The sequence below is a fragment of the Pseudorasbora parva genome, chromosome 22, assembly GCF_024679245.1.
Source record: "Pseudorasbora parva isolate DD20220531a chromosome 22, ASM2467924v1, whole genome shotgun sequence".
In the NCBI taxonomy this organism is placed as follows: domain Eukaryota; kingdom Metazoa; phylum Chordata; class Actinopteri; order Cypriniformes; family Gobionidae; genus Pseudorasbora; species Pseudorasbora parva.
The window spans coordinates 32,228,815-32,256,031 of NC_090193.1; the positions used below are offsets into that span (position 1 = coordinate 32,228,815).

The 27,217-nt window shown below is 36.9% G+C and overlaps 1 protein-coding gene across 1 annotated transcript in view; it reads right to left on the minus strand.

Moving 5' to 3' along the window:
- Nucleotides 1–1,861: 1,861 nt before the first annotated feature.
- col6a1 (collagen, type VI, alpha 1) overlaps nt 1,862–27,217 on the minus strand; it is a 45,098-nt gene continuing 19,742 nt past the window's right edge. The window contains exons 20-35 of the mRNA XM_067431273.1: nt 26,076–26,138; nt 23,318–23,380; nt 23,164–23,226; nt 23,026–23,076; nt 22,894–22,929; nt 21,062–21,124; nt 9,871–9,936; nt 8,959–8,994; nt 7,361–7,397; nt 5,777–5,785; nt 5,555–5,679; nt 5,174–5,283; nt 4,832–5,018; nt 3,287–3,458; nt 3,156–3,185; nt 1,862–3,067 (exon numbers count right to left, since the gene is read on the minus strand). Of these exons, the coding sequence (XP_067287374.1) occupies nt 2,466–3,067; nt 3,156–3,185; nt 3,287–3,458; nt 4,832–5,018; nt 5,174–5,283; nt 5,555–5,679; nt 5,777–5,785; nt 7,361–7,397; nt 8,959–8,994; nt 9,871–9,936; nt 21,062–21,124; nt 22,894–22,929; nt 23,026–23,076; nt 23,164–23,226; nt 23,318–23,380; nt 26,076–26,138 (1,713 nt within the window). The 3' untranslated portion in view covers nt 1,862–2,465. The remainder of the gene's footprint in view (nt 3,068–3,155; nt 3,186–3,286; nt 3,459–4,831; nt 5,019–5,173; nt 5,284–5,554; nt 5,680–5,776; nt 5,786–7,360; nt 7,398–8,958; nt 8,995–9,870; nt 9,937–21,061; nt 21,125–22,893; nt 22,930–23,025; nt 23,077–23,163; nt 23,227–23,317; nt 23,381–26,075; nt 26,139–27,217) is intronic.

Genomic DNA, 27,217 nt, shown 5'->3' on the forward strand with positions numbered 1-27,217 from the left:
GGAACACAAATGATACATTTTTTATTATTATTATTTTTGAATGATCCTTCCTTAGACAGCATCTTAATTTACACTTTCAAGTTTCAGAAAGGCTGGAAATACTGCAGCATTTAATATTGGCAGAATGACTTTGTGTGTGTGTGTGTGTGTGTGTGTGTGTGTGTGTGTGTGTGTGTGTGTGTGTGTGTGTGTGTGTCACTACGCTCACGTGAACATCATTGGCCAACGGTAACCTGGCGTTCTGGAAGTGCTGCGCGGTTTACACTACGTCAGCAGCGTAAGAGTCTGACAAAGGCTAGAAGAAATTGTTGTACAAAGTCATTATTTTTGTTTGTTTTTTGTACAAAAAAAGTACTCGTCACTTCATAAAATTAAGGTTGAACAACTGTAGTCACATGGACTATTTTTACAATGTCTTTACTACCTTTCTGGACCTTGAAAGTGGTAATTACATTGCTGCCTAAGAAGGGGTCAGAGAGCTCTCAGATTTCACCAAAAATATCTTCATTTGTGTTCCGAAGATAAAGAAGGACTTACGGGTGTGGAACAACATGAGGGTGACGAATTGATGACAGAATTTTCATTTTTGGGTGAAATAACCCTTTAAATTGATCAAAAGTGAATTATGATTTCTGAAGCATCATGTGACCCCGAAGACTGGATTCCATCACAGGAATGAATTACATATAAAAATTAAAACAAACAAACAAAAATGTATTTTAAAATGTAATAATATATCAAAATATTACTGTATTTTGATCAAATAAATCCAGCATTTGTCAACAAACGTGTATTCTGACTCATGAGGCTGGCAAGTGGATTGTTGTCCTGTTTCATGTCTTCTCAAGCCAATCATTTTTTTGATAGGTTTAAATGGCCTTGTCAGATGATATCAGTTCTTAGCTGCTTTAGGGTGAGGAAAGCATTATGTCACATAGAAAAAACACTGCCAGATCTCTAATGACATATTGCATGTTGTCAGGAGGCTGTGGTTGTTAACTGGATGTTTTCCATGTGGAGACTTGGCGTTATACATTGTCAAGTTGCCGCTGTACAAATGTATAGGCAAGCCCATTCACTGTTCAACAAGTGAACAAGCAGCAAGTGTTCCTCCTCTTCGGGATTTATTTCTTATGGGATAAACAGAATATCTCACATAGTTTTTCAACGCTAACACTAAGGGACACAAACTGCGTAAAAGTGCAAAAATGATTTATTATTGCATCTTTCAAATGGACAGTTGGCCAAAAATTCATTAAAGATAGTAAATAAATGGTTTCATAAAGATTTTTGTGGCATAAGTTTAGAGATAAATTACTAAGAAAAGCAATTCAAGACATTCTCCTTTAACAAATAAATTGACACTGATCGTCCGCAGCATCTCGCATCCAGTGGATTGTGTGCATGCGGCTTATTTTCAAGATGGTCAAATGACAGAGGCGTTAGTAGTGGGGTGTAGCATCCTTTATTTCAAATTCCTTTACAATAGCCCCGAGTCTGGTTTCAAATACATTTCTGACATGAGAAACATATTGGTAAACACTTTGGCTAAAGGCATAAAGATCTGCTAGAAGAAATCTGCATTTGAAGGAGCTAGTGTAGTGTTTACATCGGTAGCACCAATTTATATTCAAGTTTTACTTTTAATACTAACAATTAAGTGTACCACAGACTAATGCAAATAAAAAACTGACTTGTTGCAAGCAGGGTCCAAAATAAATGCAATTGCTTTAGAATTTTCAAATATTTGACAGTATATTTGGCAGTGTATATATATATATATATATATATATATATATATATATATATATATATATATATAAGATAGATAGATAGATAGATAGATAGATAGATAGATAGATAGATAGATAGATAGATAGATAGATAGATAGATAGATAGATAGATAGATAGATAGATAGATAGATAGATAGATAGATAGATAGATAGATAGATAGATAGATAGATAGATAGATAGATAGAACATGTTTATTTTGGACCCTGGTTGCTAGATATAGCTGTTTCATTGCATTTTTATTTGATACACTCCTTATATTTATAAAAAGTCTTCATCCTCATAGAGATTATAGCTCCTGACCACTGAAAAAATAATTTTGTGTGCCCTCAATATCATTTAATCCTAATTTCTGGTAGTTATGGAAATCAAACTTTAATACAGTCATATAGTCATGGCACCAGAACTCACTCGGACAATTGACGTAAACTGTGAAATGACTTGATTAATCCCTATACTTTACAAAGATTTAGTGACATAAAACATAGGCACTTTTATGAATTCTGACACAATCATTTATTGTCTTTTATGAAATGAAATTGAGACTATGAAAAACCTTTTAAATTCAGATATATCATTCACATAAAAAATAGACCAAAAACTAAAAACAATCAAAGCTTGTGCTATACTGCCGCCCACCACCTTTATTCCTGGACCCCTCCCACTACCCAATCACCCCCTCGACTCCAGGGAAATCTTGCGGGAGACAGTTTGGTAAAAGACCCCAGTGACCATTGAGCGGTAGTCAGGTACTTTGAATAGGTGACGGTAGGCGTACGTGTTGTCATACGGCCGGCCACGGCTCACCAGGGTGCGCAGGTGCGCCTCGTTCACCTGATTTCCCACGGCCAGCACGTACAGCTCGATGCCCGCGTTGCTCACCTGCTCCACGGCTTTATCAATCTGGATGGTGTTGACACCTTGGGAACGACCATCGGAAAACACCAGCAGCTTCTTCTTCCTCGTCCTGCCACCCCTGAAGCGCTCGATGGCAAAGTTGAGAGCGTTTGTTACCTGCGTACCTGCATTCTGAAACTTGGTTTCGGCGATTTGAGCGACCACCTGGGTGGCGTTTGAGGAAAATTCAGCCTCCATGTTGGCATTGTTGCTGTACTGGCCAACGGCAACCCGGACCTGGAAGCCTCCTCTTTCTGCTGACAGAAAACGCTTAGCCAGCATCCGTGAGAAGTCCTTGGTCATCTCGAAGTTCTTGGAGCCCACGCTGGCCGAGCTGTCCATCATGATGAGGACATCGGTGTTGTCATTAAATGAAACTGGAGAAGAGGAAAAGGGTGTAACCATTATTATCTAATGGTCAAAATGCGTACAAAACTTTTTGTGTGTTCTCAATTAAATACTTACTTGGACAAGTATAAGTGGGACACTTTTTGTCTGTGAAAAAAAGCACAATGTAGTAAATACTTGTTTCTCAAAATCAGATCCAGAAGTCACAAAGCACCCTTAATCTGCGGGAGATACTGTATTTAACCTACCTTCACAGATTTTGTCAGTCAGGTTTTGCAGGAAGCTGTCATCCAAAAGAAGACCAAAGTTGTTCAGGACAAAGGAGAAACCTCGTCTGGGATCATTTTTACACACAACCTCATCAAGCTGTTCTGGATTGGGATTCCTTTCCGCATAATCCGTGACTCCAACGCCGCCAACCTGCCAGAAACCAGAAGTGAGTCAAGGTTCCTATCAACCAGAAAATCCTTTTTCCTGGGAGCTGGGACATACTTGGACATGAAATGTCATTGTATCACAAGAAACATTATGATATTACATCTGCAGCAAAACAGATTCATATAATTGAATATTGAATTAAAATTCTTTACACTTTATCTCAAAGATCCACACACCTACATTAGTTCATTAGCTCATTAGCTCCAAGTCTAACCCAGCCTCATTGGAAAAATGTGCCTGTTGCAACATTTCTGCATATTGATGTTACATTGCTTCTTGCATATTTCGCAACACTTTCAAAGTTAAAACACAATGAGTGGCCCTAACAGCTAGTTGTTTTATCTAAAACAGATGAACGTGAATCTGGAAATGGTATAATGGCAGTCAGGCAATAAATTCCAGTGAGGTATTCCAGTGAAGTAAAACGTTAACACTCTATTGTGTTTGAAAATAACATACCACCCACATTAAATCCTACCTTAAACCTAATCGATAGTGTTAACAAAAGCAAATGTGACATAAAAACACATTTTCTGAAGCAACATGCCATTTTAGCTCGCAAGTCTTTGAGCTCTTTTATCATGACTCTAGTTTCAATGGACTCTTCCTGAGCCCCGGTTGTACCAGGTGAGCTACCGAGCATGTTTACTGTGCTAGAAAAGCCAAGTGGTTGGAGCTGGTTTTTGGATGCAAATGTCAAAAATGTATCAGTATGCAAGTCATGCAGTATGGTAAATGTTTTGAGGTCATACAGTAGGGGTGCAACAGTATTCATCCCGAACCGTTACGGTTTAGTGCATACGGTCAGACAAAGAATACAGTCAGTCAAAGGCAAACCATCCAGAGGGGGGCTCGCACGGTAATGCAACACTGTTCGCTAACCACCACAACAGGAAAAAGAGCAGAAGAAGAGATGATCAATGCACCAACCCAAAACAAGAGCCTATTGCTATTAGCCTATACGCTGAGTTTCGATTTTTTTTGTGACACGTTCCACAAACTTCACAGAAAGAAAAACCAGGACAGCAGAAAGCGGCATCCTTTTTGTTTCCTTTGAGTGTACAGAAATAAAAAGGAAAACACAAACCCATTACGGTTTTGTTTACTTTTATTTGTATGTATAAAATGGTGGAATGGTGTAACAATTGTGGAGCATTTTAAGTTATTTCCACTTTTATAATGAGACAAAATCATTTGGCATATTGCTGATTTGTTGTGGGACGCCACAGGTGGCGCTTCATTCGAGTTAGTGTTCATTTAATGGAAACTGCAGTAAATTGTACCGTATATTCGTTTTGAAGTAGACGTTTTTCCTATGAGCCTAGCCCTAGTTTGCCCAAGTTCATTAGGTTTACCTTCAGTCCCTTGCCACACAGCACGTTCAGGGGTACTTTGTCCCTCCTGGTGTCAGAGCGTCCATCAGTTAGGACAATGATTACACTCCTCTCCGTCACTAGCTTGCTAATCATGTTGTTTAGCGAGTACTGCAGAGCTTCTCCAGTGTACGTGGCTTCAGCTATCCAGCGCAATTCCTTCACAGCTCTAAAGTGAAGGACAGAGATCATTTTTCTTTATTTCTTCAGACACAATGCCAGACATAAGCACAAAATGCAAGCTCATCTGATGAAGAAAATAATTCCTTCAAGTCACATAAGAGTTTCTTTAAGGTTGTTCAAGAGACAATCCATATTTCATACTGCTTTAGGTCTGTGATGGTCTTAATGTTGGGGTCACCAAGCTGTACAGCCTCCTGAGCACTAGCACCGCTGTACTGCACCACGCCAACACGAGACTCATTGGCACCAAACTGCAAAGAAATAAGACACTTAATGCATTTATTATCATTATAATGTGAAATATATTCATGCATCTAGTATGTAACACCACGTCTTCAAGATTAAAGGGGACCAAATGTAATAATTTAAGTATCAACCATTGAAACCCATATTGGTTAACCACTAATCTGAATATGATGGGGAATGTGTCTTTCTCAGTGTCTATCATGATTACAGCCCCAATGAATTCAAGTCGACAGTTAGCTAAAGTGCTAATGAGTGTCATCTAAAACTAAAACTTACCTGTCTTAACTTGAGTCTGTCCATTACTGTCACAATGAAGTCTTTAGCAATGGCAAAGTTGGAAGCTCCAATACTCTCAGAACTGTCCACAATGAAAGCAATGTCCAGGGGTCCGCATGTGCATTCTTAAACAAGACACGCATATAAAGATGGCGGCACTGCAGAACACTAAATAAAACAGTTGGAATTATTTCTTATATACTTCAAAGTACTGGGACTTACCACAGCAAGCTGAAAGAAAGAAAGAAAGAAAGTGAAAACATTACATTTGTATCAAATCAGACAATATTAGGCAGATCAGAAACACATGTTCTATCAAAACATTCAAAGTAAGGGATCCACAATTATTTTGCTATTTTATAGATGGAAAAATCTGGTCTGGAAAACATAAGTGTTCACAAAAGCTTATTCATTTATGATTTTAAAAAAGTAGTTAATGCTCTGACCTAAATTCCTTACAATTTTTTTCTCAAATTTTTAAATTTGTAGCCCAAAGGGAGAATATCATATTTAATCTGTGGTGACAATAAAAAAACAATGGCTAGCATCAGTCTCTGTTATAATACCAACCACGGTCAAACTCTGGACAGAACTAGGCATAAGTAATATTATGTTTGGGAGGAAAAATAAATGATAAAACTCTAATAAACACTAAGCAGCCTAATCTCAAGGGAATGGGTGGATGTTTTTCTTGTTGGCTGAAAATATTTTTTATTTTAATTTTGTCTGCTTTTTCTCTGGCTCCTGGGGTCTCATTTATAGTACATTTTACACACTGATTTTACTCTTGCATGAAAAATGTCATTCATAAAATTAACTGACACAACAACACAGTTAAGTTTTTTTTTTTTTTTTTACAAAAGCAACTCAAGATGAATGCACAGGGCTGAAGCCTAAGAGCCATACAGGGAGGACAGCCTTCACTGACCAAAAAAGAGGGGCATATTAAGTAAAACAGCAGCCCACAAAACATTATTCACATCTGATTGGTTAATACTGTCCTGTTCTATTCCTTTAAACTGGTGTGTGCTTTCACACTGAACTTTTACACTTTTCTGTTCAAAGAATCAGTGTTTTCTCTCCAATTGGATTATGTCCTGTTTTCACATGCCCAGATGGCGAAATTAAATAGCCCAAGTTAAACTTCCAAAACCAATATTTATGATAAACGTGCACAATATGAGCATTTAAATGAATCCATTCTGGTTAAAGGCTATGACTCCAACAAGAGTTATAAAACAAAAATAATGACTATCCTTTCAAAAACAATAAACCAATGATTCTGTGGCGTAATTTGATTAATTAAAAACAGGCATAATAGTTTGTGCAACTTAAGTGCACCTACACGACATATTATACATATGAATGCTTTCTGACACTGACAGTGTTTTGGAGGGAAAAGCACATTTACACACACACACACACAAACACACACACGCACGCACGCACGCACGCACGCACGCACGCACGCACGCACGCACGCACACACACAGTATTTTGAAATCTACTTGGCTCAAAAAATCTGAATGTGTTGTGTAAGAGTTTGTAGAGGGCCTTAGTGCTTAGTGGCAAAGTATTTCAGTGTTTTCTCATTTCTTTCACTGGCTCAGTTTTTTGCATGTTCTATGCTGGCCTGCAAAATTCTATGAGCCCTGAGCTGGCTAGGTGGATTGCTGTATCATCACTTCATGGCACGAGTTGACATTACGGTGTTAAATCAGTGTGGGCGACAGGCAGGTCACCATTTATGGAGGTAGTGAAACTGAGTAGTGAGTCATGGGTAAATACAAAAACAGGTCTACTCACAGCACATCTTCATGATGATATCCAGAATCTCACATTCCTACAAAGAGAGAGAGAGACATTAATGGAAAGAGACTTGCTGCCTCTGCAACTGATTTTCCCTGTCGCCATTTTGTATCACAAAATGGAGCCACAAGTCCATGTTGTTTTAATTACAGGAAATTCTGCACTTTCTGCACAACGCTCCCCCGAGACTCACAATTACTGCAAAGACACAATTTAAAAGTGTATTTCCTCTTGTGCTGAATGATGAAAACATACTGTAAAAATAAACCAAGAGTCCTGATAAAGAGGTCATAACTAATATTAAGAGTAAAATAGGCAGTTCCTTGATGTGTAGCACCTACAGCTCTGCAGAAGATTAAGTTTCTTTATCAGTCTGATCTTAACAGTTAATGCGCCAGATTTCAGCACAGATTGCTAAGTGGGCCTTTGAAGAAATTACATTGGACTCTCTGATTTCACATGCAAAAAGGCTGATGTCTTAAAGGAACTAGGAACTATTGGCCAGCTTAATTCTATAATGGAGAAAATGGTTAAATAGTCACAAAATAATGAATGTTTTGGGTATAAAAAAAGGTAGCACTTTATTTTACCTAGACCTGCTCCCCATATACATACTATGTACTTATCAGTGTTACCACAGTTACTTTGAAAAAGTAATCTGATTGCTGATTACTCCTTTAAAAAGTAACTTAGTTACTTTACAGATTTCTTGATTTTAAAAGTAACTAAGTAAGATTACATGTGACTTTATTAGTAACATTCAGCAGTTACCGACAACACCCCTGCCGCCTCACTCACTTTATTGGAAATGCATTTTTAACAGTAACATCAAAAATGTATCTCCTGCCATTTTAAGTTAAAAATTAAAAAATATTTCCAGAAACAATATTCTCCCCGAGATGCAAGAAAGCAAAAATATATTTTTTTTAATGTTTTACTAAGGAAAATGACTAAAATAGTAGCTTACAGTGACTTGGATAAATTACTTTAATCTGATTACTGGTTTAGAAATAGTAATACGTTAGATTACTCGTTACTGGAAAAATGTAGTCAAATTAGAGTAACACATTACTAAACCCCTAAACCTAACTTTAACCCATGTAGTTACTTTATATTAACCAGTGCTTTCTTAGGTAAGTACATGTATTGTAAAATAAAGTGCAACCGAAAAATGTTTACAGTTCACATTATAAGGGATATAAAAATAAATAAAAACCCTCCAAATGTCACTCTTAAAGACTGCACATCTATAGTGTCATACATTCATTTCTTTGCAGATGCAATTGGAACAAGCCAGCTGTCGTGCGCTATTAAAGGATGCTTTTATTCCACAAAAGACTAGTCTGGTATGTGCTTGGGCCCTGGCTAGAGATTACCATAGCTACTTGCTGTCAGCGATGTGGAATCCACCAAAATAACGGAATTGTGGACTGTCCAGGATCATTTATCACCCTCTCATCTATTTATGTCACCCTCTTTGTCTTTTCATACAGGAAACTGTACTGGAACATTTGCATTATACTACATCCAATCGTGTGCTTTCTTTGATTTGTGCATTCATTAAAACCCAGTTTATTCTAATTAAACTCACTCACATCAGCTCCTTGAGGCCCAGGTGGTCCTGGTGGTCCCTGTGCATGAATACAAGACAGATGAAAAATATTATGTCCACATGAAGACACATACTATACTTCTGTAGTATCGAACAACATAAACAGGTCTGTGAAAGGGTCACTGTCTGTTTTTGTTACATGCTACACAGATGTAATTCTGCCAGAGCAAAGAAGCTCTGAATCCCTTTCCAAATAAGAGCATTTTTGAGACAGACAAGTCTCCTCCTTTCTGGATGTCATCCAGTGGCAAAGAGGAACATCACAAAATTGCAGGCTGAGAGAAATTTCCCTTCCCACACACCCATAACTCATGGCTGCTCAATGCCGTTCTACATAACTGAAGATTTGAACACTTAAAAACTTCTCTTGGCTCCTCTAGAGAGTGTAAGAGCCTTGCTGTTTACTTCTGAAAATATAATAGCGCCAATCACCTTCTAAATGTATCTGATGAGATTGATTCTCTTTGTCATTTAAAGATGTTTAACCGAGTTCAGGTCCAGGTTTTCTGGCATACCAAATGTCAACAGTGGCCAGTGGTATTTTTGATTCTATATCAAGCTAACAATAAAACTTGTTTTTCTAGCTTTTATTTGGCCAGAATTTAGGGGTTAGATTTGTTGATCACATTCCATTGAATTTCTCAACTGGACTTTCTTGTGCCTTTGGATCTCAGACATTCAATCCAACAGCAGATCGGCGTGTCTAGGTTTCACTGATTCAGAATACAGATACGTTATTTAAAGTTTGTCAGGATGTTGACATAAGCACATGGTGCAGAATATCATGCTCATATGGAACTTCATTGGAGAACTTGAATCACGATACGAATAAATATAACCATTTTTATACAGTAAACACAGGCGGAATCCATTGAAATGGTCCTATCACACTCACAGATCTTCCTTCAGGTCCTCTGTGACCTTTGGCTCCTTTAGGCCCAGGTGGTCCTGGCCTGTTGTTCTGTGGAAAATAAGATATGAACATTTAGCCTGGAAAATACAGTGTTGTAAGCAGCTATACCAATTTAACTTTTTCCATTTTAACTTTTCCCCCAAAATGGTGGATTTTTTCATAATTTATGAAAACACTTCCCCACCATTGACATTTTCTGGCAGTTTTCACTGTTATAAGGTAAGGATCACTTTTATCCATCTTCTGAAAGAGTACAAAATATCCAGATCCAAAAACAAGCAAGAAACAGAAACAAGTGATAGAAGCATTGCTTACATGTGAGCTGACGGGATTATCAAACATTAAACAGCATATAAATCAAAAGTGTTACTGAATGAAATGTCGACCCACAAAGAGATATAGACCTGTGCAAGCTTTGGGGGTGTTGATGGACTCGATCTACTCAATCTGTGTTTTGATCAGCATTTTGGATCTGATATGGACGTAGTCTTTCTCAGCTTTTTGTTTCAAATGTTTTTTTACAACATACAAAAAGATAAGAACATGCAAAAATAAAAATAAATAAAAAAATGAGCAAGAAGTGAAAGAACTGAGAAAACACTGAGACACTTTGCAACTTGACGAATATTTTAGGCCCGCTACAAAACGTTCAGATTTTTGAGCCAAGTAGATTTCAATATATACTGCATATGTCTGTGTCTTGCATTTTTTATTTTTGATATATTATATGTTCAGATATTACAAAAACTATTCTGGGGGCCATAACATTTTTCTGAAATTTATTAAAAACCTTTTATAATGTGGTTTATAAAGTTTATACACTTTTATAATTTGGGATTAAAATGCATCTACTCTACATTAGAGTCAATATTACTTCAAATAGTCATTTTATGTCATTTCTTCTTCAAATGTCATGACACAATCTCAAAATCTAATTTCCAGGAATAAACAGTTTTTTTTATTAATATAATTATTTACATGCAATGTATATATATTATTATATACATTAAAAATATATATAATAATATATATACATTATTATATTATTATATTATTATTATCAAAACATTAAAAAGAGATTATCTTTTTAATAACCTATATTATTATCATATCATAATAATGTATTATATTATTATCAAATTTATTATCAAATGTATTATTATCAAAACATTAAAAAGAGAAAATAATATATAGTACTTTTAAGTCAATATTCCTTTTTAATGACAATTTCATCTGTTCATTTTCAGGTTTTTTCAGGTTTCAGGTTTATCTTAATTCCAGCCATAGTCTTTCAGACCTCATTGTAATATCAATACTATGAACATCATAACCCGCTTAAACACTCTGAGACAACTCTCTCCCTTCATATAAACTTTAAATGGTCTCTTCAGCTGTCTCTGCACAGTTTTGCCACCAGCCCAGCAGATATGTTCATCCCTTCGTATCTGTCTCGAGCCAGATCACGGTCGGACGGTGAGATAATACTAACCACCTGTCCCTATTACAACCCGGATCTCCCATGCTGCTTCAATTACCTACAAATTCCTCACTTCAAAGTCCACAATTGTCACTGACCTTCTCCTAGCAGACTCCTAGCAGACTCACAGTAGGGACGAAGTTAAATTATGCCGTCATGCCAATATTGTTATGACTCATTGTGATTACCTTGACAGATACTAGACCGAATGTGGGCCCCTCGGGTTTGGGAGAGACCGGAGGAGCCCAATCAATTGTTTACAAGCGCAGAAAAACATTTCCAAACAGTTTTGGCCAGCGGAAAGATAGAGCCAAACACAAGAAGAAGCAAAGCACCTTCATGGCTCATATAGAGCAGATGTAAGGCCCTGAATAATAATGTATTCAAAATAACATATGCACACCATTAAATCAAGCACCTCATCAACGGAATGCTAATGCTCCAGACAAATGCAGTTAAAGCCAAAACATCACCTGACAGCTATACTAGGAGAAGGAAAGTAAATAAACTTTCCTTTCCCACAAAAAGTAGATCAGGCTTATAACTGGTTGTTATAAGCTATTATTTGTTCCAGCCACACTTAGTTCTATGCAATGAACACAAACTTGATTGCTAGCATGCTAGTGTTCTGAGTGCTTCATACTAGCATGATGCTATTCTGGGTGTTCTGGTGCCGGCTATCATGGTTAGCTGGTTAAATACTGATTACAAAAGTATTTAAAAAAACAACAATAAGAAATCGATTGATTGACTTGGCAAACACCACTATTAACAGAAGTCTTTAGAAACGGGCATGTCTAACCAGATGATCACTGTGTAAACAGTTTAAACATCCAAAATGCTTCCAAATGTTCATATATCATGTAAACATCATGTTTGATTAATAAAGGCGTTTCTCTGGCCCAAACATTCAATGTTCAATCACAGCAGTTTAACTTTACTTTCAGTGTTTGTTTTAGCTTGTTAAAGTGTTCTTCCTTCTGCATTATTGGAAATATTGTTCCCTCCAGACCTGAGGGTTATTATGAAGAGCTTCTGGCCATTCTTTAAGATTCAGTTGTAAAACACATGGTAAACATTTGAATTTATGACCACTGCTATTTTGCTAATGATAACTTTTGGAATTATAGTCAATTGGCTTCTTTTAATCTTTGTCCATTTTCCATTGTAAATGGACTCTAAATGAATCTTAGTATGGTAAACTACTCTAAACTTTTACAGGGGGGCTTTAGATTTTTGTGAGTAGCTGAAGAGAGTTACAGAGGTGATAAACACAGGGGTACGGTTCTAATTATCGTAAAGTGTATGTGTGGTTGAACTTTGTGCGTGTCTGTCTAAAAGCCATGGCTTTTCATGTTTTAGGCTTAGTGGAGTTTAAAGTTTGTTGTCTTCTGAAATGTGTCCGACCACAATTCATAACTGTGGCAAGCAGGACGAGGCTGAGGGACCGTGAGAACAGGGCAAGGCCGGTAGCGTGAGAGAGATATTGATACCTCTATTGAGAGATATTGGTCTTGTACCTCACGGAGGAGCTTCAGAGGTATAAAAGGAGGAGCGACGACAGTGACAAGGACAAGAGAGGACCAGGCCTGGACTTTTACATTATGTTTTATTATGTGTGTGCAGCAGTCGCCCGTGAGGAGGCTGCCGTTTTTACTTCCGTTTGATTTATGATTTATTAAAGATTAAACTCTCACCGGTGCCTGCATCCTTCCCATAACAACGAATTGTGTTACAATCACACCATGCAAGCATTTTCAGCCTTTTCACAAGAGGTAGTATAGAGGACAATAACCCTTAAATGCATGAATGTTTCGCCAATCATCGTTACATATTTGGGTCTTTAGCAACCCGGATCTATATCTAACACGGATGGATCTTTATCTCTCGTGATAATATAAAACTCTCCCGATATTAGAGCAACAATTATTAAACAATAAAATCAAGCCTATTTTGTTATCTTTTGGAGCTTGGAAGGGTTCAGTTTGAGCAGATGTTATACAATCACTGTCCACAGTCAGAGCTCATATTCGCCATAACAAACATATTCTCAAAATCACTGACAGCTTCTTCACCAGATCCACCGCAATCCCATTTGACTGTGTTCAGTATTTGCTCTGCAGTAAATAGCTTTCAAGTGCTGATGATGCTTCCTCTTTTTTTGTTTTCTGCCTGCAGTAACTATGAGTGAAACTTCATCATTGTGTATCAGACACTGCCACCTTGTGGAACAAAGGTGAATTGCACTTATTCAGTCATCAACAATTCAATTATTGATGTGCTGAGAAAATATACTTGCACTGTTTCACAACTTGGGTCCTTAGTGACCCAATACAATTTTAACAAAATTAACAGGAAAACAGGCGTTCTTTTAGAATTGTATTCATTTTTTCTTGTTATACTGTTTATTATTAACTGATTGAGAAATACTATTGAGAAAAATGAATGAGGAGGAGGGTAGTGAATGAAGTCTCATGCCACTAAAAACCTGAGGTATGCATTTAAGGGTTCATGTAAAAATCCAATAAGAAACAACTGGGTACATGGAAATATCATTCATATATCCTTTTTTCATAAATCCTTACAATTGCTCATCCTTTAACTCTCTATGGGTTTTTCAAATATTTAAACAATGAAATATATTTAAAAAGCTTGAGACTAAACCACTGGATCCTCAAAATGTTGGTAAAACCTCATAACGCAGAGTAAGGGAACTTAGCATTAACCAATTAACAGGTTTTAGTGTAGCATTTTTAGTATTTTACAATTAAAATTACAATGTATTTTGTAATATGATTTTCATCTTGGCAAACACCACCAATATCCGAAACCCTGCAGAAAGGGTATTGTCTTTAATAGAAAGGGAACTAAGCGTAAACATTTTACCCACATCTGTTGCAAAATGTGTATGGCTTGTAAACATCCTGTATGATTTATGTGGCCTGTCTTTAGCCCAAACATTCAAGTGTGCATTCAATCACTCGCAGCTCAACAAACAAACAAAACCCTGGCACTCTATCCTCTCAATATGTGAGAGAGACCAACCATTTTAAAATTAGAACATAATTTCTAAAGAAAGAACCATGAACAGCCGACAGATGAAAAACAAGTATTCCACATATGCACGTCTCCTCTACTTCCTTGAAGGTTTTGGTTTTGCATGGACAAAGACAAACACAATGATGAATAGTGAAGCTGTCTGGGCGTTAGATCACTAGAAATCGACTCCAGATGACTAAAGATGAAAGCTTGTGAGCATATGCATTTGTGCTATTTTGTGTCGGCTTGTACAACCACAATGAAGAGACTCAAGATTGTTTTGATGTAAAAATTAAACATGAGCTCAGCGCTTTGATATACGCATATGTGATATGTTTACAGCTGACATTCACCTTTTCACTTGACTAACATCCCACACAAGGGTGGGTGCTATGGGCAAATATATATGGATATTATCATGGTTATTAGATACTGTAATCCACAGCTAGGTGTGTATTGCATGAATTTAATGTACAACATGGAGGCAAAAAACCACCCAACCCGAAACAGAGGTGGAGTGCAACAGTTATTAATGTTTACAGCGCAAAATTGGTTTGGAAGTGTTAAAATGACTTTTTGCCAGATACCACCCTTTAGATCAAGCATTCTGCCTGCTTTAAATCAGAAAGCAATAAAGTAGTGTGGTAAGATTACATTTTATTTGACTGAATTATAGAATTTATTTGACTGAATTATAGAATTTATTTGAATTAATTATTGAGAGAGAGAGAGAGAGAGAGAGAGAGAGAGAGAGAGATGTGTTTGTGAATAATCTGCACTCTAATAACAATGAAGCTGCGAGTTTAATTACTTCAAAAACAGCGATGTCACTGAGAAGTATGATTTAGAGATTCAGTAGCAACAAGTTTCTGTGCTCCTCTGTTTCTGTGTGTGTGCAGCGCAAACTCCAATCACTGTGTATGAGAGACGTGTGTGAGTGTGTGTGCTTCAATTAAAGCATTGTGTTAATACAGAACAGTGATTACACTGACTGGCACTACACACGGATTAAACCATTTCTAATGCACACCTTCCAGCCATAGAGTCTGACAGACCATGGTATCTATTTAATAAAAATAACCACGTGGTAATGTCTATTTTGATGATAAATTGAATTTTTTGTTAAAAAAAAAAAAAGTTTTGAGTGCAAACAAAAGATCGACTGAACAATCTCACATTGTCTCGTATAATATAAAACATTCGAACAATAAAAAAAAATCTAAATAAGAACACAAATATTATAAAATAGATTTGATTTAAATAGATTTGAAATATTTCTACTGTCACACAATATATACCATCTTAATGCCCCAACCACAAATTTGTTCCAGATGCGAGGAAGTGACGTAATGAAATGGAATCCATGGTGTGATATTACAAAGTGGGCAACCCATGCTTTTGTCCAGCACATATGGAAGTTTGGATTCTTGGATTACAATACAAACAGTTCAAATCAACCCGCTGATTAGATCAAATGAGAACTGAGTGCTGGAGGAAAATGCTGCAATATAAATCCAACAGACGTACCAAGTGGCCAGAACGATCAAAGCACTGAATGTGCGGGACATTTCCTCACATGTTTTTGCTGAGGAAGTGCACAGCTAGACAACATAAACAACAACAGGAGAAGCCATTAGTCAGTGGGGATGGTGGCAACGCACACGTGCTTGCTTAATACAGTGCCTCTTTTATCTTTTTGTTGTTCAGATTAATATTTGCTGTTAGGAAGGATTAATTCATTTACTGCTTATTTCATTATAATTTTTATTTTGATTGCACTTATTTGTAATAATTAGAATTATAGTTGTCAGCTAAGAAGTGGAAAAGAGGTTTCTCTTTTCATTTCAACCAGATGAAGGAACTGCACGGATCTCAGACTGCCTGGCGGACGTCCCGGCATGAATGAAAGAATGTCACCTGCAGCTCAACCTGGCAAAAACAGAGCATCTCGTCTTCCCTGCACACTCCGACTACACAGCACAATTTCACCATCTAGCTAAGTCATCGACAATAATCTCAGCGAGTTCTTGGGTAATCTCTGATGACCAGCTAACCTTCAAAGCCCACATTGCAAAGACAGCTTGATCATGCACTGCACAATATCAGGAAGATCAGGTCCTTGCAAATGGAGCATGCCGCACAACTTGTCCAGGCCTTTGTTATTCTATACTGGACTACTGCAATGCTCTTCTAACTGGACTTCCATCATGGCAAATTAAACCACAACAACAGTGTTGGGGAGTAGACTTAACTACATTACAGTAGCTTGACACAGAAGCTTAGGTGGTTTTAAAACAGTGTCATTTTCCCGGTAGCTAACTACATTTTCCACCAAGTAGCAGTGTAGCTACATTGCGTTTTGACGAACCTGCAATGCCCTGAAGCAGTGCAGTGTCTGCTTTTTATTAGATCACAAACTAAAATCGTGCATTACCGCCGCACGTATATTGCGGCTTTACAGTTCACTGAGAAGAGTCAGTCTGATGGTTATGTAAAGGACGTACACGTACAGGCGCAGGCTGATATTTCACATGAATTGACTAGTAAAGGTTACACTGCAAAGATTCATGCAAATTTTATGCATACACTGTTCCTTGCTATAGTGAAATGACCTTTCCAATCCCATCCAAAACACAAAATCCCTGACAACCTTCAAGAGACATCTGAAAACTCTTCCACAAACACTTGACTGCATCCTACTGAAAAAAAAAAAAATCTAATAATAATTCCTCTATGCTCTAAATACCTATAAATATAAAGCTCAAAGTTCAATGCCAAGCGAGATTTTTATTTAACAGAAGTACCCTTTCAAAGCCTACAGCGAACGGCCGGTTTGGTCTACAGCAGGAAGTGCAGGGATGTAATGACGTCACTAGAACCGTTTGTTGACTAACCCTCCGTCCACAAGTACACGCAAAATAGGGGGCGTGGTCTTGTTGCTCTCCTACGTGGAGAAGAGTGCGCATTCAGCGCTTGCATCTCCCGTTATGGTAAGAGGCGGGACCTTTTCAGGCAAAGTGCGCTAAGCTGCTGTCCAATCACAACACGGGAAACGCTGGCCCAATCAGAACTTGTTACGTATTTCTGAAGGAGGGACTTCATAGAACAAGGAAATCATCAGGCCGTTAGGACAGAGGAAACAGCGCTGTACAGATAAGTAAATAGTGTGAAAAATACTGTTTTTTACACGCAAAACATGAACTCATGTTATATTGCACACTTTAAACATAATCAAAGCTTCGAAAACACGTGAAAAACGGGACCTTTAAAGCTACACTATGTAACTTTTCTTTCCACTGGAGGGCACCTATTCAAAACAAAGGCATAGTTTGATGACGCCAAGTTTCAAACTATGCCAAAATAAGACAAAAACGAGCGCAGAATCTTGGGACATGTGGTTTTCACCTCACAGAATGTGATTATTAATGTTACTTTAGTATGAAGCAGGACTGAATGTTGAGGGAGCTGAGCAAGGCCGCTGGAGCAATTGTTACGCAAACACACACCTCGCGAGCAGCAAGACTTTTATTATGACGGGACACAGTCTCTGGCACCATTTACGCATTTCCGGTTATGAGTATAACGCAGCTCTTTTCATCAAATTAGATACATTTAAGTGTGTTTTAAATTATGTTAAGACATTACTCTGCGCGTTCGCTCAGCGGCTGCTGGGATACTTGTTGCACACTGCTAAGAGTAAAGCATTTCTGCCAAATAAAACTGTAAACCGAGGATAACGCAGATATGACGCAATTGACAGGCGACTCCCTCAGATGTCCCGGCTCTTGGTTAAAATAGCAATTTTCCCACAATTTACAAATAGTTGGCAACATTTGGGATATTGTAAGAACTAAACTGAACAAAATATATAACACTGGCCTGGTGGTTTTTGGATATTTCACTGCAAAAATCCTACATAGTGCACCTTTAACTTAATTCCCTTTCCCTTAATCTCTCCCTGTTCTACCTTCTACAATGCTGAACTTTGTATTACAAGCACTTCTCGTGCCTCTTTATGATTAATCACTTCTTGTATTCCTAATTTGTAAGTCACTTTGGATAAAAAAGCATCTGCTAAATGAATACATGTACATGTAAATATTACCCATCATATCAGCAGTCAAGTCCCTGAAGTCTAATTGATGAATGCACAGAATCAAAGCTACTAGTGACTAGTACAGACTGACACAGTGATTTCAACATGATCCTGGATCAACATCCTTGTTGATCCTGGAACAGCATTTCAATCAACTAATCAAATTTGAGGACAGGTTTATAGTTAATGTCAAGTTTAGGCTTACAACAAGGGTTTGGTGCATCTATTTGTCTGGTGCTTCTTAATCACCTATCATTTCCCTCAAATTTTAGGGATCATTTATGACAGTAATTTGTTCCAGAAAAAAAAAAAAGTTGGTTATCCAGGAACATGGCTTACTTGGCAAAATCACAGTGACCAGATAGACAGAATTGTTTATTTTGGGACGAAATCAGAATTTTTCTCTTTGTAAACACTTTGTAATTGCATCCTTGAGATGCTTGTACATGTTTGGGATCAACAAGGAAAAAAACAACACAGTCCAAAGTTGTTAACGTGAGGAATTCTCCCTTAAAATATGTCCATACTCAAAACATGCATGCATACTAGTTTGTGATTAGCTCAAATAAAGTGTTTTTTGCCATTTTAGCGTGCTGCTAGGAGGTTATGAGAGGTTGCCAGGTAGTTTCTCAAACTGTATGACATTCAAGTCCGTAGATAAGGCTCAAGTACTATGCATCATATGGCATTTTCCCACCTGTTTTATTAAGTCTAGCAAAAATGATCTGACTTCTTGGGGAAACCAATAGCACACCTTTCTTACACAAGTTACATGATTTGAGACATTTATGTATTACTGTACAAAGTGCTAACATTTAAAAACATTTTAGGTTAGTTTAAACTATTTATAATCAATACTAGCATTCTCCACTAAAATGTAGGCTTCAAAATGGATGCTGCATTCTCCATGCAATTTCCACCATTTAAGTCAATCATCAGACACAGAAAACAACCCTGTTTTACAGCATGTTCTTTGTGAGAATGCTGGAGACCCATCTGTTGGACTGAAAGTGTCAAGGGGGGCTGTCAAAGAATGTAAACCAGCTGGCTTTAAAAAGTGTACAACATGAACTTTCCAAATAATTTCTGCTCTTAAGCATTCTTGTTTATCCAAACTGCTGTTTAAATTATTAGGCACCAATAAAAATGTTTTGTTTATTAATGCAAACATTCAAAAGTGACTAATTTGGTTACCCTGTGTAGTTTACCAAAAAATAAAACTTGGCTCTGATGTGATTTTCTCACAAAAACAAATCTGGCGAAATCAAATAATCTCAAGACTTCCTGTCTAGCTGTTTGAAACTGAGATAAATAAAGATATAGCCTCTTGAGCTTTGCTTTCATGAATCTATGATAACAAGATATACACGGCTGCCTTAAGACAAACGCTAGACAGCGACAAAAAGAGGCTCCAGGATTCTTTATGATGTATGTGAGACTGACACACAAGAGAGTAAGACAGGGGCTTGGCAAACAAACACATATTAATGGCATGTTCAAAGTTAATACTAATCATTTTCCTCTTTAAATTGCAGAGACTAATAGTTAATTTTGTGCAATTATGTTTTAGTTTCATTTGTGTGGAGTCATGGGGCGGTCATGTTGAAATCACATAATCAAACACTGCTCGCTTTACTTCAGAAACCCCCGTTATTGGACACTTTCTTTTGCTGAATAAATTTGCAGAACTACTGCTGACTGAGCCACTTTTCTTCAATGCTATTGGTAATAAAAAAGTTTTTTTTTTTGCATTTGCATGAACCTGCATTTATTTTGCTCAGTATTTTAACCAAGACAAGCGTTGCAAAGTTCAAGGTGTGTTCACGCTTGACATGTTTGTTTTGTTTAAAACAAACCCTGGTGAGATTGCTCTGTTAGTGTGGATCATTTGAATAAGTGTGAACGCTGCCATCCGAACCCTGGTGCGCACCAAAAAAGCGGGCCGAGACTATTGAAAAGACGGGTCTTGGTCCACTATCAAACAGGCGTTTCGATTGAAACACTGTATGAAGGCAACAGGAACTAAAGACATGTAAATAAAACAAAAAAGGGGCATGATGTCCCAAGATACGACCCCAAAAAGGACAGAATGCTCACACATGCATTTTGTTTCAGATGTTCGGTAACTTCAGTTGTGAAATATACGTAAAAGCTGACCAATCAGATTCACATATCCTTATGCCTTTAGGTTCGGTATCTTTAGGCTTAGTGTTATGATGCCAATGTGAACGCTAAGCGGACCAGGACTAACTTTTTTTTTTTTGGTTGTGGTCTGGACCAAACGAAGCAAGTGAACCAAACTACAAGTGTGAACACACCCTCAGATTTTAAACCATTGATGATAGTGCTTTCAATAGTGTTGAAAGCTTGTTTTTAACCCAAAACAGTCCTTTAAAAGAGAAGAATTTAATGGAAAAAACTAAGAGAAAAGTGATATGCACACTATGGAAAATTTGGACTACTTGAGAGAGAGGAAAAAAATATTAATAAGCTAAACAAGGTAAAAAACAGAAAATAAAGTTATACAGGGTATGAGCACAAGTGCATTTAAAAAGACTCACATCTAATCCAGGGTCACCTGGCTCTCCATCGTCTCCCTTGGGTCCAGGGGTTCCTTTTCCACCCTTGAAAGTGAGAAGTTAAAGAAAGTGCAAGAAGAACGGGTATGAGATCAGAGGAATTATCTTTGCTGTGTCAGCTCATCAGCCATCTCCCCTTAACGTCTGGACTCAGTCTCAGACTAGACAATTTACATCTGCTGGGGATGAGTAAATTCAGCTGTTGTGTGTCTATAGTGATCCACAATCCCTGCTGTGAGAGACATATGCACTTACCCCTGATGAATCAAGTCATTTGTGAATCAACAGTTAGGCATGCTAATAAACCCACTAATAAATCATATGAATCATTCTCAGTATTAACATTATCCATTAACATTAACATGTGGAGGCTATCTTTTAATTGCTTAATAATTTTGAATTTCATGAAAACCACAGAAGTGAATTATATGCTAGTTGACTGCAGGGTAAAGGATTTTCCAGATCATTTTCTCCATAGGGATTTTAAAAGAACAGCTCTAAGATAAATTACATTACCATATAAATAAAACAGTTAATTAATACAAAAATAAAATAAAAAGATTATAAAATAGATTAGTCTTAATGCCTTTGATGAAGGAACAAATGACTCATCTAAGTAAATTAAGCAAATTAATCTGAAACATATATATATATATATATATATATATATATATATATATATATATATATATATATATATGTATATATATATAAGATTAAATATTAAACAATATTATTAATTATTATTAATTATTAACTAATTAAGTCACTGATGTGCATGAGCATATTATTAAAGTTTCATGCAAAATATTCAAACATGCAAATATATAATAGCCTATATTATATATTTTAGCTATACCAGCAAATCTGATTAATGGATAGTTCTTTAGGATTATGGTTCTTTAGGAATTAGTATTGTTATAATACTGGTATTTCCAACTTCTATGCGATACTTTAAAAAATATCGATACTTTAAAAAAAAAAAAGATATTCGATACCATTTTCGATACCACGGGGAAAACTGCCATATATACCAACATAGAGATAATTTGTTATTAGCTCTTTTTTTTCCCTCTTTTTTGATAATTTGGCTGCAATAGAACAAGGAGGCTTTATTTGAATTGTTGAACTAAATTTACACCAAAAAAGACAAGTAAACAGTAACAAATTGCAAATGGTACAACAAATAAATACAATAGAATAAAAGACAAATGCAATAAACAAGGCTTTAAGTTTTTCAATTGGGTCTAAGAGTAGAAATTAGGTAAGAAATGTAAGTATTCAAAACATTTTCTGAATTATTTATGTTCCAAAACTGACTGATTTACTTAAATATTTGACAAAAACTGGCTTTTTTTTTCAATCATTTTGTATATATTTGTGTGTTTAAGCGCCATAAGCCACGAAAAAGAATTCAGTTTGGTACTTGCGAGCGGTTTGAGAGGCGGCTTTGTGAGAGCGCCCCTTATATAGATCAGTGGTGCATGTGCTTTTGGTGAGAGTGAGAAACCTGTGGGAATTACTAAAATTATGTGGAATATAAGCACATTTCAGGTGCAGGTGGATTACATTTTTTAAAGGGTAAAGGGTTTAAAAAATGTATCAATATTTTTGACGACCCTATTAGAAATAATTTATTTTTGTTTGTTTAATTTACAGAAACATATATCATCATTTAACAAATCAAAAATGTTATTCATAATCATTCAATATCAGTTTTCTCAGTCAGAGAAATTAATAGGGATTTTTACTTCTGGAACACTAGTGTTGGGTTCGAATGAAATGAAATCTTCTGTAATGTTCAGGATACTTACAGGTGCTCCAGGATCTCCCCTGGGGCCAGGATAACCCTAAAATGATACAAAACATGCACATAAACAATAAAGATACTGTAATAAATATGATTTTTGAGGGTAAGATGTTTCACCAATTGAGATGCACTCTACCTGGAAACCATGGCAACCTTCAGTTCCATTTCCTACTGGTCCATCCTCACCCTGAGCAGGTAAAAAAAAGGTTACAACAACAGTCATGTGCCTTTGGTTAGGTTAAACTAGTTCTGAAGATTAACAGGACTAACTCACCCTCTCTCCTATCAGGCCTCTGTCTCCTGGGGCTCCTTTGATTCCTCTGCCCCCTTTAGCTCCCTAAAGCACAGAAAATCAACATAGGAAATCAGTTGTAGATGTAACAATAGGTCTGGGTGACAGGTAATCAAGACAAATTAATATTACCCACCTCTGGCCCAGCAGGACCCTCATCGCCACGGTAACCTGGTGCCCCCACCCTTCCTGGCTCACCCTGTTGGAAATGGGAAATTATATTCCTGACATTTCAAGACATTTAAATATATTAGCATCCCTCTGTTTGAGGAAAAAAAACACTTAAAACAGTCTAAACTAGTTTTCTGGTTTTAGCCACTAAGGCCTTAGTAGCTAAAAGAACAGATGGTCAAAACTGACCAAAACTAATTTTCAAATTGAATGTGAAATTATTGTGAATTATAATAGTGTGAAGAGACCACAGAAGAGACATGACATTAGTACCAATTCTCAGATATATGTCCAATTCTCACTGTTAACTATAATTGCTTATTAGGATGCATATTGTTTTTTATTTAATTTTATTTATTTATTTATTATCTTGTATGTATTTTTATTTCTATTTGCAAAAATATATACCGGTACATCTATTTATTTCTATGTATGTATTTTATTTCTATATTTCTATTTTATTTCTATTTCTTTTATTAATTTAATATTTTTTTTTTTTTAAACATTTCAGAGTTGAATGACATTACTGAGCCATCAGAATGAAATATTCTTGAAAGCTGTGTAAAGACATAAACTGTAGTAACGGTCTCATTCAAACGTGGAGAATAAAAGTCACCTAATAGTCAAGGGTGTAGACGCTGAATACAGAGAGCCATTCAATACAACATGACCACATATTGGAATCATACAGTTATCTAATGTTTAGCTTTTGCTGGCCTTGGAGATCTGAGTCATCAAACTAAAAATATACTTTTGGTAAATGACTCAAAAAAAAAATCCAACTTTTTATTTATTTTTCTAATTTTTTACAGCAGTATTACATACATTTCCAAGAGCGGAATCTGACACATGAGTGAATTAAATAAGTAAAAAAAGCAAGCTTTGAGAGAGCAGTGGCTCATGACTTCAGAAACACATCCAGATTTCCACCTATTTGAACACTTGGTTCTTTCCCATCCCACCCACTCAACTCTACTGGAAAATCCCACTGCCAGGACAAAACCAATAAAAAAGGAAAAACTCCTGATTCGCTGGTAAGCACAAAAGCTGCGCATCTGGGATAGCGGCGGTTCTTGCTAGCTGCTAATGAAGATTATGTACAGTGAAAGGCTTGTACAAACGGCTGTTTTTGAGAAACAACAGATGACGTTGAGAAAACCATGAATCTCAGAAACCATTCCGCACGCACATGCTCTAAACACTCTCACGTAAAGCTGCACAGGAAATTTAGAGTCCTGAGAGGCATCGGAAATTTGTTCTCCTCGCAGTTGGCCTGGTAGTTTACAAGTGCTTTAGAGAGAAGTCAAGTGCTGACAGAACTAGCATGCATGGCGTTCTGTGGTGCAGCTGGTGATGTTGTAAGCCTCAAGAATCCAAGGTCGAAATCTCCGCAGATTAGCTCGTTTCAGCTGGGAAATTTTGAGTCAATTCTGGCATGTATAATCACTCGCAATGTCTTTCCTAGACCTGAACCCTTCTATTGAATGTTACTCAACACCTAAAAACCATCCAAGTCGTTTGTTTGAGACTTCTGCTGTTAATTTTTTTCTCTGAGCAGGAGATGCATTAAATAAAATATCAAATATTAAACCACCATTGTTAAAGTATTTATTCTGATTGGTTGAAGATGTCTTGAGATAAACAAATATTCACATATGGTGCATATTTAAAAAAACAACTTGGCGTCACTAACTGGCCAAGCTAGTGGTTAACTAGCTCATTTCACAGCTGAAAAGTGCTTAAAAACCAGCCAAGTCTGGCCAAGACCACCAGGGCAGTTTTTTAAGTACCTATGATATTGCTATTTTTTTAAGTACCTATAATATTAGTGGAATAGCTGATATTTTTTCTCACTAAATAAATGAATTTAATAAAAATAGAATCTCAAATTAATTGATTTTCAGATCCATTTATTTATTTCAGTCAGGCATTATTGCACGATAATAAAAACCCCATCTGCTTTGTGCTGGGGTCCACTTTTTATATCATAATTATGACATTAATATATGATACATTTCTAATCTATTTTCTTTATTCTCTAGAAGAGGACACATACAACTCTCCCTAGTGCTCTTAGTGCTCTATTTAAAATAATATATTGTGTTGTATGTGGTTACGGCCCGGATGGAGGAACTTAATGAGTTTCAGCCACTCAGTCAACCCTACATCCTAAAATGACATCATCTTTTCCTACACAAAGTATACAATATTTCTGTCAGGGAAGAACATTTGTATACTTTTAGGTATTGAAATACATCTGTTGAACTTTATCTGCTACTCAGGTTTGATCGCACCCGGCTGGTCTAGCAACGTCCATCTGGAGTCCATCTGACCTTAGGAGCTTATATATCTTTTGTTCTTTCTCCTCCCACTGCCCAAACCATCACAAATGGCGGAGCCACTAGATGTATGTCTTTGTTCCTTAAGTTACTTTCTAACACAGCCCAGAGGTCCAATGATCTCAGGGATTTCAGAGGGCCTCTCAGAATGCCTGTGTCCTGAGGTCATACGCTTTCATCCTTGTTCAAGCGCTAGTGGTCTTATGTCTCACATACTACAATTCTGCAATGTATAATTCTGGACTAGCTGATAAATGTATAAAGATGATCAAGGTTAGTGATTTGAAGTCCTGAAATGTCTTGGTTCAGACAGGATAGTGCTAAAGGAGTTTACACCATCTTACATACTCAAAATCTGCTATCGTGATGGTTTTCGTCACTCACCGGATCTCCGTTTGGCCCAGATGATCCCTCGCGTCCTTGCTCACCCCGGGGCCCAGGTTCACCCTGTCAGAGTTAAAAGTCAACATTAACTTCAGTTGAATCAATCTTTTTTATAGTTGAAATGAATTTGTTTCATAACTTATGAACTTTGCAAGACTGACATCGTAAGTGAGCTAAACATTGAACCGAAAAATGACACTATTATGTTCTGTAAAGCTGTTTTACAGCTGAAATTGTGTTTGTTTCGGCTTTGAAAGCATCTGTATTGTGTACAGTACTATGAACTTGAAAATATAATTTTCTTCTTGGGTGCATAAACACTAAAGGCTTCAGTTGTCAAAGTAATTTACAGAAAAGAACATGCACAATTAATATCTAATACATTAGCTTGAAAATTATGTACATCTGTGCATATATGTCAGATATGTTTAACTTATGAAAATGTGTATTTGATTAACAAGAGAGCCGTTCGCTCATCAGTGAGAATACAGTGTCCTTTAAGTCAACATACAATCAAAATTGACTTTAACTGATTTACTTTATTGTGAGTGATTAATTTTAATGAAATAAAAACTGTGAAAAGAGGCCTTTTAACCATGCCTCTTTCAGTTGGAAATCCACAAAATTATCGTTATTAACTCTTTCCCCGCCAGTGTTTTTTTTTACCAGCTAGAACCAGAATTTTTGATCATATCCACAAAATTTTCATGATCAGATTCAGAATAATGTTCAAGCAGGATTCGAACCGGTGCACTGGAGGCGGGCGCACAAACAAGGACACCAAAGACTGTGGCCCCTATAGTGACAGTCACTAGTGTGCCTCTTGAAGCCAGGGGAGTGAGGTTTACTCAAACAGCTCTTTACTAGCTGGCCTCCATTATAGATGGACTCAAGAGTAGATGGAGTCCATCAACATCCCAAAGCTTGCACTGTCCTATACCTCTTCATGGATTCAACATTATGTGTCATTAATGACGGAAAATCTTGTCAATGGCGGGGAAAGTGTTAAAGGGGCAGTAAATGACTTTTTAAACTCTTGAAAATGGATCGGACCGAGCACCACAACAAACTTGTGGCCAATCAGAAGTAGGGGGCGTGTCCACTCCTGATGTTGGAGGAGAGAGAATGAGGAAGAGGGAGAT